The sequence below is a fragment of the Nannobrachium achirus genome, assembly GCF_963921795.1.
Source record: "Nannobrachium achirus genome assembly, chromosome: 11".
In the NCBI taxonomy this organism is placed as follows: domain Eukaryota; kingdom Metazoa; phylum Chordata; class Actinopteri; order Myctophiformes; family Myctophidae; genus Nannobrachium; species Nannobrachium achirus.
Window position 1 is genome coordinate 31195790 of NC_137820.1, and position 14011 is coordinate 31209800.

The 14011-nt window shown below is 42.5% G+C and overlaps 1 protein-coding gene across 1 annotated transcript in view; it reads right to left on the reverse strand.

The window, feature by feature from the left end:
• Positions 1-409: 409 nt before the first annotated feature.
• The window catches only part of osbpl5 (oxysterol binding protein-like 5), a 147933-nt gene continuing 134331 nt past the window's right edge, over positions 410-14011 (reverse strand). Inside the window, exons 11-22 of the mRNA XM_080737698.1 lie at positions 13315-13396; positions 12117-12215; positions 10717-10813; positions 10343-10441; positions 7882-7979; positions 6241-6330; positions 5749-5885; positions 3844-4023; positions 3485-3617; positions 2641-2755; positions 2259-2361; positions 410-1639 (exon numbers count right to left, since the gene is read on the reverse strand). Of these exons, the coding sequence (XP_080593824.1) occupies positions 1495-1639; positions 2259-2361; positions 2641-2755; positions 3485-3617; positions 3844-4023; positions 5749-5885; positions 6241-6330; positions 7882-7979; positions 10343-10441; positions 10717-10813; positions 12117-12215; positions 13315-13396 (1378 nt within the window). The 3' untranslated portion in view covers positions 410-1494. The remainder of the gene's footprint in view (positions 1640-2258; positions 2362-2640; positions 2756-3484; positions 3618-3843; positions 4024-5748; positions 5886-6240; positions 6331-7881; positions 7980-10342; positions 10442-10716; positions 10814-12116; positions 12216-13314; positions 13397-14011) is intronic.

A 14011-nucleotide genomic window follows, 5' to 3' on the forward strand; every position in this document is an offset into this window, starting at 1 on the left:
AGACCAGGCAGCAGTGAAAGCAGCTTGGAAACACGAGGCGAGATGAACTAAAGTCTCTATCCACTCCTTTATCCTGACCAGGCAAAAATACAAAATACCTCCATAGACCCAACACCTCCATGACAAAACGTCCCCCACAGCACACCAGATCCAGGTTAAAAACAGAACCACGCTTGGTGTCCGGGTAGCTGAGTCGGTAGAGCTCCAAGACAGTGTTTCTCAACCACTGTGCCTGGGGACCTTTGGTGTGCCCCTGAGAAGGGTCAAGTGTGCCCCTTGAAACTGCTTGAAAGCCAGTATTGTATTTATCATTTTAAAAATGATTTAAACTAGTGAAAACAGCCGATCTACAAGCACACAACGCCTCGCGGTGCGAGGCGTTGTGTGCTTGTAGATCTGCTGTTTTCCCTACTTTTGTGCGACAGCCTTGTATGACGAAGCAGGGCTTTACTTTGCGATGAAACGTACACATTTGAAACTTACAAGGAGATACGAGGTTTCTTCCCGACAGTGACGATATTTACACCCCCGTATTATGTTGGTGTGCCCCTTGGGACATGAAAAGTGTGCCCATGCAGAAAAAAGGTTGAGAAACACTGCTCTATCATGGGTACGATCCCTGGCACCGCCAACTCAGCGTATGAGTAGCACAGCGTGCGGCAAGACTGGGAGCTGATGGTAGGTGTGGCGCTCCACCTCAGCAATCCATCTCCCAGCTGACTGGCACATAGTAATGGGGACAGCCGCGCGTTCCCGGCTGATACCGACACTAAGCCACTCCCGACCTACTGCTGATTGTACAACAACGCTCCAAGCATCTGGAGATGAAAGTAGCAAACTGCACACAGCTGTGATTAATTCGATCCGATTACTGAGCAGGGGAGGACAGAACAAAGTTCAGTTGGCAGTATAATGGAGTATGTAGCCCCCCCACCTTGCTCTTATCATCGCTGTAACATCCTTTAACAAATGTAGTTTCGATGTAGTTTTGATACATCAAAATTGATCTTATTACGCAGCGAAATCCTCCGTTTTAGGGTATCCACTTTTTAGATAAATAAATAAATACAAATCTTAATATTGTTAAAAGATTATTACATTTAAAAGAATAAATGGATCGACTGACTCACTGAACCTCACGTCACCACCGCAGAGTTTCCACACAAAGTAAAACGGAACGATAACCTCTGAGGAAACGACCAAGTTAAACCGCTCAACCATTCCCCCCCCCCCCCCCCCCAAAAAAAAAAAACTAACTAAAAACTAAAAACAAGAACAAATCCCTTCAAACTGAACCAACTGGTGAACGACCCCAACAACAACACTACAACTACTTCTTTTGTAGATCAGCTATTTTCGGCGAGAACAGGTATAAATCGCCCTTTACAGTGTTCGTGTGTTTCTGTGAGAAGTGCGGGTGGGGGTGTGATCAGTGCTGGGGTGGTGTGGGGTGGGGTGGGCCGATGGGGGTCCTTTAGGGGGGCTCAGGGAAGTTCAGGTGAAGACGTAGTTGATGAGCAGCTGTGAGAGGAGGAGGACACACAGCATGAGGCAGTGGCGTCCCGTTAGCGACACTCCGTCCTCGGCACCGCCGGCGGCGCGCTGCCGGGTCAGCTGACGACCCAGAGACACCAGGTTCCTGGAACAACACCAAAACACACACATGACTTCCGCAAGAAATCTGCAAAATGAAATGTCAGATATACAGCATTTTCGGAGGTTGAAGGCGCAAAAAGCAAAAGCCAGGGTGAAAATCTTTGAAACAAACATTTGTAACTCAAATATTGTTTCCGGGGGGTCCCTGGAACTAAATATATTGAGATGGGGTTCCGTGGCCAAATACATATAATTTTGGGGGTCCTTCAGATGAAAAAGTTTGAGCACCACTGACATAGAAACATAGGTTTTAAAAAAAAAAAACTTGCACAAAGCTTCAAGATTTTTCCAAAAATAGCAGATCTACAAGCTCGCAGCGCAGCACTCGGTACCGCGCTGTGAGCTTGTATATCTGCTATTTTTCAATAGTTAAAGCAAAGAAGAATGCGTTCCCAGTCTAAATGGGTTAAACCCTCCCCCCTATGAAGAACATTCATGGGGGGGCCCACAGTGAATCCTTGTACCCAGGTGCGACACCCCTGTGTGTGTGTGTGTGTGTGTGTGTGTGTGTGTGTGTGTGTGTGTGTGTGTGTGTGTGTGTGTGTGTGTGCGCGCGCGTGTGTGTGTGTGTGTGTGTGTGCGTGTGCGTGTGCTCTCCTCACCTCTGGATATCCTGCTGTGTTTTCTGTATGGATGTGATGGAGGCTTCTATCAAGGCGATGTCCTGTCCTTCCTTCATGCAGCGTGTGCACTGGTCTGAGAACTCTGCAAAAGCAAGGAGCATTAAACCACTTAGAACCCCAGCGTCCACATTGTGGTGAAAGCTTTTGCAGGAAAATAGCCAATTATTATAACCGATAAATAATACCAAAAACATTATACAAATGTATATATATAAATATATTAACCATGATAACCATGGCTGTTCGACTGGTCATCTAAACCTGGGCAAGACCCGCTGCAATGGTGTCCAAGCAGGACTTAAACCTGGTGAAGTAGTAATAGGGGTGAAGGAGATCCGGCTCGAAGGACCATGTGTCTTACCCTCGTCCCCAGAGGACTCGTGTGCAGGTTCTGGCGTGGTGCTGCTGCTCTCTGTGTTCTGACTGCATGTGGATGGCTGAGTGCTGGTCTTCCTGCGCTTGCCGTTCATCTCAGCCTGGTGCGCACGCACACGCACACGCACACACACACACACACACACACACACACACACACACACACACACACACACACACACACACACACACACGTTACACAACAGCTACAGCTGTCCGGATTAACAAACAACTGGAAGGCTGATGCGACATGCTAGCTACGGTAGCTAGCCGAGTGTGTTCAACATGAACCCGTCTGCAAGCAAACACGAGAAGAGGTGTGTGTGTGTGTGTGTGTGTGTGTGTGTGTGTGTGTGTGTGTGTGTGTTTGTGTGTGTGTGTGTGTGTGTGTGTGTACTTGTGAAGACTAAAATGTCCCCAAAAGTATAGTAGAATGTGAGAAATGGACGTTGTGAGGACAGTTTTCCTAGTCCTCACAAAAAAAAGTTTTTTAAGAGATATGTTTACTATTAGAAAAATATTCAGGTTTGTTGTTAGGCTCAGGATAAGACATTTAGAGGTTAGGCTTAGGAATGAACATGATTTTCACTTAGTTGCTTGCCAACTGTGTCATGCACCTACAAATATCTGATCTACAACTATTTTTCGGTATTAGGCTTATGGATAGAAATGGCGAAATGTATAAAAAATGGCATTCGTAAAATTGCTGTCCTAAAATGATGATGTCCTCAAGTATAGTAACACACAGGGGTGTGTGTGTGTGTGTGTGTGTGTGTGTGTGTGTGTGTGTGTGTGTGTGTGTGTGTGTGTGTGTGTGTGTGTTCAGTAACCTTCTTTTTGCTGGACCAGGGGTGACTGTAGGAGAGGCCGTTGTGTCGTCTGTGTCGGGACTTCTCCTGGGTGTGGACCACGCCATCCTTCTCGTACTGGACCAAGCAGGTCTCTGGGTCCCATGGCTGCGTGCTGCACACAAGACAACAACACCATCTCATTTAAACCAGTGGGCAAAGCACCGGCACTGGAATTGAAGCTTATTTCCCGGGTTGCCCTATTATTGGCCCAGCAGATGTCGCGATTTCCCCATAACTCTGAGCGTGTACAGATGGAACCAAATGGACCCGTAAAATGTGTATGTGTGAATGACTGTTGCATGGTGTGCGAGTGCATCCATCCATCCATCCATACGTACTCTATGTGCTTGTAGGTCCACTCGTTGGTGACGGGGTGCAGGTGGAAGAGGCGTGAGTTGTAGGGCTTGTCTCCTCTCTCCTTGGCCTCTCTCCTCTGAGCCTCCTCCAGGACAAACTTCTCCTGGGTGGCCTGGTTCTGGTCCCGCTCCCCGATGGCCCTGGTCACATGCCGCCACAGCCTGGGAGGGCAAGGACACACTAGAGTTCTCAACAGGCCTGAAAATGAAGGCCTGTCCCTGACTGGGCCGTACTGGGCCGGCCAGAGGGGCCCGAGGCCCCGCCTGGCCCAAACAATTACCATAAATTCAGCCCAGAGAATCCGAGAAACCTTAATGCTTAGTAGTTCACCCCCAAAATGACTTTTTTTCTATTGATTAGTCACGCCATGGAGCCTAGAGTTCAATAATATTTTTAGTTTTTTGTCGCATTCCAAAGACAAAAATGTGATAACAATAAATTTACCCCCATTCGTTCCGGATGGGGACCCGTTTCGAAACGGGTCCCCATCCGGAATCAATGGGGGTAAATTTACTCGAATCAAATTTTTGTCTTAGGAATGGGACAAAACCCAAAAAATATTATTGAACTCTACTCTCCATGGCATGAGTAATCAATAGAAAAAAAGTCATTTTGGGGGTGAATTACTCCTTTAATGTCCTCAAAGTCACCAATCACCATCCAAAAGGCTTTGAACTGGGCAAACTGAACCTTACGTTCCAGAGATAATGGCCAAAACATCTTGAAAACTGACACTTTTGTCGATTTTCGATTATCAATTTTCAATTGAGTTCTGGCCATTGTCGCCCATTTTTCTTTAATAACACAGGCTAAGAAAGTCGGAATGCAACAAACTAGATACCTGAGTGAAGTTCACTTTGTGCTGTTCCAACACATTATTGGACAATGGATTATATGTGCTTATACTGTATGTATTCAAGGACTGGTGTGTATAATGGATTTGCTTTGTATGACTTTGAGTTGTGATTGCACTTTTTGTACAAGTTGGTTGGAAGTTGTTGCCAGACCCATGAAATGGGTAGGCCTACATAAGCAAATGTCGGTCTGTCTGTCCGGGTTTTCTATATAAAGGGTATATATGATGATGACATGATGATGACATGCCTACAAAAGGCATGATGTCATAAATGATCTTGGCAGAACCGGGGTCTGGCACAACCAGGTTGACCTGGTCTAGTTTTAATTACAGTTGCCCACAGCACACAGCACTGATGAAGGCTCGACACCAAAGTGCACATGCCGAAGTGCGCTATACAGTATATCTTGCCAACTTATAAATAAAAGTGCCTTAACCCATTTAGAACGGGTACACTGTATTGTGTATCAGTATTTTATGTTTTAACTATTGAAACATAGCAGATATACAAGCTCACAGCGCGGCACTCGAGCTTGTAGATCTGCTTCGAAAAATCGTGAAAATTAGAATTTTGACCCAATTCTATAAGTGTCTTTTGAATCCTTCTAAGGTTTTTTGAAAAACCTGTGTTTCTATGTCAGCAATCTGGCTAGCCATCGTCAAAGAAAAGGTCCTTTTCACTTCACTGGAGCTCAGGTAGTCTGTACTTGAGAGACTACTATGTCAGTGGTTCTCAAACTTTTCATGTGAAGATGATATTTATTTGGCCACGGACCCCCATCTCAAAATATCTAGTTCCAGGGACCACCCAGAAGCAAAATTTGAGTTACAAACGTTCGCTTTAAAAATACATAATTCAAAGATTTGCTCACGACTTCTTCAAAAATAGCAGATCTACAAGCTTGCAGCGCGGCACTCGGTGCCGCGCTGCGAGCTTGTATATCTGCTATTTTTCACTGGTTAAAGCATTCAATAATTCTAGGCCCTAAATGGGTTAAAGGGACAGTTCTGTGAGTGCTAGAAACAGTACCTCTCAGACTCTGCCTCTCCCTGCTGCTCCAGCAGCACCACCTGCCTCTTGAGGCGGCGCTGTCGGACCTCCGGGGTGGGGCTCCACAGGGTCTCCTGCTGGCCTGTCTTCTTCTCACTGATGAACACCTCGCCGTCCTGGACACAAACAAACACGTCAACAAAAACAACTATGCAATTTGTCTTAGCTTACAACGCCTCGCGCTGCGAGGTGTTGTGACTTGTGAGCTTGTAGATCTGCTATTTTTGGCTAATGTTCCACTCAGAATAGGGATGCTAGGGTTCAAGTGGTTAATGTAAAACACATGATCCTATCACACAAAGATTTGGCTGCCACCCCTGTAGTAACTCTGAGGACCCCCTAGGGGTCCCGGACCCCCTGTTGAAGACAGGGGGTTAATTTACGAAAAAACACACACAAAGTTAAAATATGGAGATAAGAGGTTTCTTCCCCGACTGCGAGGATATGAAATGTGAGTCCCGCTGCTCTCACCCAGTGTCCGTCCACGGTAGCCATCAGCTCCTCTCCCATGTGGATCTTCCCAGAGATCTGGTTCACAGAGCAGGAGCCTCCAAGGAAGGGCTGTGTGGAGAGAAGATCATCCATTTAACATTAACACCTTCACCTCACAGTGGACTAAACAAAAAAACGATAAAAAGAAGACTAAAACGCAGCTTTTATTCTAAGTTTATTTTGAGGGTTATTTTCTCCAGGGTAGGGGAGGTGATCATTAAACAGCCCTACTTATTGATAATGATGCCGTCCCTATAGGAGCTAGTTGCACCACCAGAACGTAAGTTCTATCCTAAGTTAGGGAGTAAAGTCCTTACTAGAGGCTTAGTAACTACTCGTTAGTTTGTAACTAAGTGAGTTACTAACGTGTGTTGCACCACGACTGCTTAAGGCATAACGTAACTAGTGATGAGTAAACTGTTCTTAAAATAATGTGTAGTCGCATAAAATGACCTCATAATGACGTCATATAATTCAATTAAATAGCCGATATAATGCTGTCTGCCACGTTAGTAGTTATAGGTGTAGTTGGCCTACTCCCATTGGGATAGGTTACTTAGTAAGGACTTAGTGCTTCCCAAAGGCTGGTGTAAATATTTAGTAGTTACTTAGAGATGCGTTAGAACAAATTTGTGTGGTGCAACAGCTGAAATTAGGGTGTAAGTCTTTATGTGTAAGTCTTGACTTAGATTTACGTTACAACTAGGCTAAGTTTTAACTTAGTGTGAGGTGGTGTAACCCTGTCCAGATAACTTATACTAGTAACACAACTGGTACTGATAGAACTGGGTGGGGAAAAGGTTTCAACATTTTAAAACAAACAATGCTGCACAAACCAATACAAACACTTTTAGGTTGGTCCCAGGTGGTATCAGGATTGGGTTTTCAGAGCAGAGGGTGTAGGTTTTGCATCGAATTTACATTTCCACAGAAGATTGGTAGGCAGAGATCTCCAATTGTCTGGCTACACAAGGGTAACGTCTGCCTTTTATTCACTCTAGGTGTTCTAATATTTGTTTAGGCTTGTCCAGATTTACAGAGAGATGAATTAAAAACGATAAACAAGCTCTTGCCAACCTCTTGGATGTCCCAAAGGCCAAGTACTGTACCTGGGTGGACTGGGCTTTCTCTGTTGCTGCCCCCTCCCTCTGCAATGCAGTCCCCAACCATATCAAAGATTCCTCCCTTTCTTCAAAACCACACACAAACCCCAGCCCTCCTGGGACCCCAATCTAAACCCTTAGTGTTAATTTAACAAACCCGCAGCTGTCTTGTGTATATAGTATACTATATACAGTACTGATATATACTGTATATACTTAATTGACAATGGTCAACACTATTTTAGACTATCTGAAATGTTTGTTAAACTTTAAAAGAAAGTTCAAACTTGTCCACAATTGTGACATCAGGATTAAATCCTAGAACATTTTAAATTAATAGGAGGCTTCTTAATGATCTACATTTGGCTCACTGGATTATTATGTCTGATTATTATGACCATTGCCTCGTCATTAAAGTGAGAGCCTCTCTCGAGCATAGATAAAGGTTTGAAATGATAAATGAAAGGACTAATGGAACAGCAGTTCAGTCACACTGTCTTGCATTACGTTTAGTTACCTTCAGTTTGAACTCCAGCTCTGCAGCACACCTGGTCTTCTCGCACTCGATTGTGATCTTCCCTCCCAGTTCAAGGCTCATTGTTCCATACAAGATACCTGGACATGGAGAGTGTAGCGTTAGCGCCGCCTACTGGTCACTAGTAGCACTACTGAGCAAAGTGGATCCCTGGACAATAACGTTTTAGTGTTGAAATCCGAATGAAAAGATTTGACGTTGTATGGTAAACATTGAAGCCCTCTAAATACAAATTCTCAGAACATATCTGACAGCTTAAAGGACAACTTTGTTTTTTTTACAACAAGGGTTCGTTCATGTTTTTAGAAAAGAAAAGACGAGTGTTACATTTTCTTTTTAATTTACTGCTTTCTATCATTTTAGCGATTTCTTTTAGTGGGTGGGGGCATGCGTACAAGAGGCTAATTATTTATTTTTACACACTAAGTCGGAAATGTCTTACTGTAGGCCTACCAGCTCCCAATATGTCACAATCGTTCCGGCTTATTGTGTCTATAAAGACCTAATTAGCCACTTTGTAAATGAAAAGAAATTAACACTCGTCTTTTCTTTTCTCTAATTACTATCTAAAACATGAAATTGTCATTTAAGTCTAAAATACGGTCCAGCACCGCAATGAAACTATGAAAGTAAACGGTTTGTTCAAATGGAAAACTATGCAGTTCAACTTCATCAGCAAACCTAAACGAGGGCTCACAGGAGTCATGGAGACGCATGCGTTTGCACGCAACGCCAAGGCTAAATGCTACTGTTCAAATCACCATGGCGACGAGTGTTAATCACTGTGTGCTCATTCCCTCCCTGCTAATTCAATCACCTGGCAGAGAGAACATTATGATAGATTTTATTGAGTACATTCAGAGTATAAAAGGAAACTTTAACCCGCAATTAAATTCCCATGGAATAAAATAAACAATTAAAACTCAAGTGATGATGATGTTTAGGTATTATCATTCTTAACCTATATGTTGCTGCTGTTCTATATACCGTACACTCGTCCAAACTGATGCTTTAACCCAGTGTTTCTCAACCTTTTTTCTGCATGGGCACACTTTTCATGTCCCAAGAATCCATGGGCACACAAACATAATACGGGGGTGTAAATATCGTCACTGTCGGGAAGAAACCTTGTATTTCCAAGTTTCAAATTTGTAAGTTTCTTTCCAAAGTAAAGCCCTGTTTCATCATACAAGGCTGTCGAACAACAGTAGTGAAAACAGCAGATCTACAAGCACACAACACCTGTGTAGATCGGCTGTTTTCACTAGTTTAAATCATTTTTAAAAAGATAAATAAAATACTGTCTTTCAAGCAGTTTCAAGGGGCACACTTGACCCTTCTCAGGGGCACACCAAAGGTCCCCAGGCACAGTGGTTGAGAAACACTGCTTTAACCTGTGCTTTTATGACATTTCTGAGACCATTCGTGTTTATGGAAGATGCTCCTGAACATGTATTCCATTGCTAGTTTGACCACCTCAAATACGCTTTAATCTTAACATGAACAACACAACACACCGCGCTGTGACATGGTGTGAGCTTGTAGCTCAGCTATTTTCAGTGTGTTTACATGCTTCCACAGAAGACATGCTGACTTCTATGGAATCCAAATGACTGAAGTCAGTCGTGGCGACTGAGAACTTTAATCCATTAATTCCTTCTTCAATGCTGGGCCTTTTTCACATGTAATGGTGTGTGACCACAGCAGTTAGCGTGGACACATGGTCATCAGGGGACAGAGAGAGACACACAACATTTTGTCACAGCTTATAAACTTACGGTTTCAGCTGAACTGCAACCGAGATGGGAAAATAAGAGAGCCACTGTTTTGTACAAAGACATCTTTTCCTGTCCCCAAATGTGTGTGGAGAAATAACTGTGCCAAATGAACAAATGTCAGCCTGACATCCATAACCATGAGTAGCAAATGACATGTTGGTGAATGTTCGCCATAATAATGGCAAATGTAAGAAGATGGCCAGTGGAGGACAAACCAAAACTTGAGTCACAGTACAGACACTGCTGGTCAAAGTGGAAGTTGCTCCGTGAAAACTTTACTTGAGTTAAAGGAGTAGTTCACCCCCAAAATGACTTTTTTTCTATTGATTAGTCACGCCATGGAGACTAGAGTTCAATAATATTTTTAGTTTTTTGTCGCATTCCTAAGACAAAAATGTGATAACAATAAACTTACCCCCATTCGTTCCGGATGGGGACCCGTTTCGAAACGGGTCCCCATCCGGAATCAATGGGGGTAAATTTACTCTTAGGAATGTGACAAAAAACAAAAAATATTATTGAACTCTACTCTCCATGGCATGAGTAATCAATAGAAAAAGTGTAATTTTTGGGGTGAACTACTCCTTTAAAGTGCTGGAGAACTTGCTTTTAAAAAGAAGAATTAAAAGGCAGCATAAGTGATATGTTTTGGTAGAACCAGTTACCTTTGCAATGGGCGTAAGGCATAGTGATGATGTATTCCTCATCCCTGTTCAGCAACAGCAGCTTGGCTCTCCCGTCCAAGATGGCTGACAGAGAGTTACCTTCAGTCGGAGGAGGGGGGAAAACACAGAGTGTTAAAGGCAGGGTTTCTGTTGGCTGGCATTTACTGGAATTCCTTTTTCTTGTTTACACCTCTCCTTCATAATCTGTACAAGGCACAAATACTTAGTTTCCATAAAATAAATTACTTGCACTGCAAAACGATACCGATACATTACAAAGCCAAAACGGTACGATATATGCTTTTGCATATCGATTGCAAATTAAAATCGATTTTTCGATTCTGTTACTATATTGTTACACCCATAATACGTACCATAGAACTTGGACTTGGCCAGGATGCTGCCACTGATGCAGAAACCATCCTTCTTATTGCAGATGTAGAAGGCAGAGATGGGCGGATGGTGGGACACCTGGTGTGACAAGCGAGAAAGAGAGAGAGAGCAAGAGCGAGAGCGAGAGAGAGAGAGAGAGAGAGAGAGAGAGAGAGAGAGAGAGAGAGAGAGAGGTGTAAAGGTTCTGTAGGTTTGATGTTGTGGTGTTCGTTTTGTGGCCAAAAACTGTGACTGAAAATATTCATATCATAGTGTACCTTTTTTCCACTGACGAAAACAAAATAAAAACTAAGCTATGATGACTAAAACTATGAATGAATATATTGGCAATGTTGTAGAGCAGGGGTCTTCAACATTTTCAGGCCAAGGACCCCTTAGTTGAGAGAGAGATGAAGCAGGGACCCCCACAACCATTTCATAGATTCCATATAGTTTCCTGATTTGACAGCACAATCATCAGTGTGTTTTGGATTCAAGTAAATTTGTGTTTTCAGATATTTAACCGCTTGAACCGTCAATACGTAATAAACTTGACCTTTCACTCTGCGCTTAGTCTGCTCTTTTTCCCCTCTACACCAAACCTCTTTGCCGAAAATAGCCGATGTAGATCGGCTATTTTTGGCACAAAGATTTGGAGGACCCCCTGTAGTAACTCTGAGGACCCCTGTTGTTGACAAACAGAAACCAGACTTGAATGTTAGGGACGGACTAGTGGAGAAGAGATCCAACTGAACTAAAAGACAAGTCATTTTATGTTAGAAATGTTGAAAATAGCCGATCTAGAAGATTGGGTCTGCCATGTTTAATACATCAGGCATTGCGATGCCATCACGGCCCGCCCAAAAGGCAAACATAAAGCATGCCATGTCAGTGAAAATAGGCAATATTCTACACCAATCTATTAACGCTCTCAGTGTTATGGGGTCATTTAGTTAGTTAGTTAGTTAGTTAGTTAGTTTCATTTATTTGTCCACAATGTGGAGATTTGTCTTTAGTCTCATATACATTCACAACATTAAAAACAACATAACAGCAACAAACAATTACACACAAAGCATCTTTAAGGCAACCAGAAGGACAACAAAGGCATATGTAAAAAAACAGGCAGATCAGCCTTAATGGCATTTGGAATGAATGCATTTTTAAAAATATTACGGCTACGGTGCGCCCAAGCTGGTCTATAGCGTCTACCAGAGGGAAGTAAATCGAACTCCCTATGGAGTGGGTGAGAGGGGTCATTTATTATCTTGACAGCTTTTTTACTAAGAACTTCATTGTAGATACAACTTAATTGTTCTCATTTTGAGAACCATGCAGTATATTATAAAAATGGTTGTGATGAGATACTGCGTGTGCATAGGCTACGAGAGACAAGTCTAACCTGTTCTGCGATGTAGAAGGTACAACTGTTGGTCTCGGGATGAAGCCAGCAGCAGCGAAACGTCTCTCCCAGGATTGGATTGTAAGGCTTCTTGAGACCCTGCAACAATAACAACATTAAAACCCCATTTAGAACGGGTACACATTTTGTGTATCATTATTTTATGCTTTAACTATTGAAAAATAGCAGATATACAAGCTCACAGCGCAAGCTTGTAGATCTGCTATTTTTGAAAAATTTGAATTTTGACCCGAAGTGTCTTTTCAATCCTTCTATGTTTTTTTGTAAAACCTATGTTTCTATGTCAGCAATCTGGCTAGCCATCGTCAAAGAAAAGCTCCTTTTCACTTAACTGGAGCTCAGCTAGTCTGTTCTTAAGTTGAGAGACCACTATGTCAGTGGTTCTCAAACCTTTTCATGTGAAGGACCCCCAAAATGATATGTATTTGGCCACGGACCCCCATCTCAAAATATCTAGTTCCAGGGACCACCCAGAAGCAAAATTTGAGTTACAAACATTCGATTTGAAAATACATATATTTGCAAAGATTTGCACACATTTTCATGACTTTTTCAAAAATAGCAGATCTACAAGCTTGCAGCGCGGCACTCGGTGCCGCGCTGTGAGCTTGTATATCTGCTATTTTTCACTGGTTAAAGCATTCAATAATTCTATGCCTAAATGGGTTAAGGATGACATCGTTAATACTGTATCTGCACACTGTTTTTTGGGAAATTAACACATAGGATGCCATTATTTTGGTAATTATTTGGAGTGCCGCCATTGACTTGCGTTTTTTTTTTTTTTTTGAAGAAGCCACTATCGTGTCCATGTTGTGGAATTTCACGGTCTTGAAATGGCGGACAGTATGTTTATTTTCACACAGAAATGAAAAATCCTAACCGCGGCCGATCGTCATGGCCCAGTGTCACTGTGGAAAAAAAACAGTGTACTGTAGATCTGCTACTTTTGATGCTTTTGAATATGAATCCTGAAATGTAACACTTTTGGTTTCCACCCAACAGAGACGATAATGCAATGTGTCGCAGTGCTGTGAGCTTGTACATCTGCTATTTTTTGGTACAACAAAGTATATACACTAATTAAATAGTGACAATTATTATTGTCAAGTAAAATGTGTAATGGTGACAGCTATAAATATCCAGGTCTAAAATACAGTACAACATAATGAGTTACCTTGGGCTTCTTGTAGAACCCAGACAGGTACCATCTCAACACCTGCTTGATGCGTCCGTACGCGCTCTCCTCCAGCGCAGCTCTGAGATGGAGGACAATAAACAGACACATCATTTATTACACAACTTCATTCCAGGTGAAACAAACAGTGGTGTACACTAACTGAGTACATTTACTTAAAGGAGTAGTTCACCCCCAAAATGTATTTTTTTCTATTGATTTCTCACAGCATGGAGCATATTGTTTTGTATTTGTCGCATTACTAAGACAGAAAAATTGATTATAGTTAATTTACCCCCACTGATTCTGGATGGGGACCCGAATGCATTTGGGTCCCCATCCGGAATCATTGGGGGTACATTTATTGTAATCAAATTATTGTCTTAGGAATGCAACAAAAACTAAAAATATTATCGAACTCATGGCACTCCGTGCTGTAAGTTTGAATATCTGCAATTTTTTTAACAGTTAGATCTACAAGCTCACAACGCGTCGCAGCGCGACGCGTTGTGAGCTTGTAGATCGGCTATTTTCAGCATGCAACCAAGTGTAAAATCAGTCATTACGATGCCATCAAGGCCTGCCAAAATACATTTTAGTTAACTAAATCAACTGTAGATTTAGTCAACTAAAATCTCATGATATTTAGTCGACTAAAATTAGACCAAAACTAAAACTTTTCAGGAGACTAAATTAT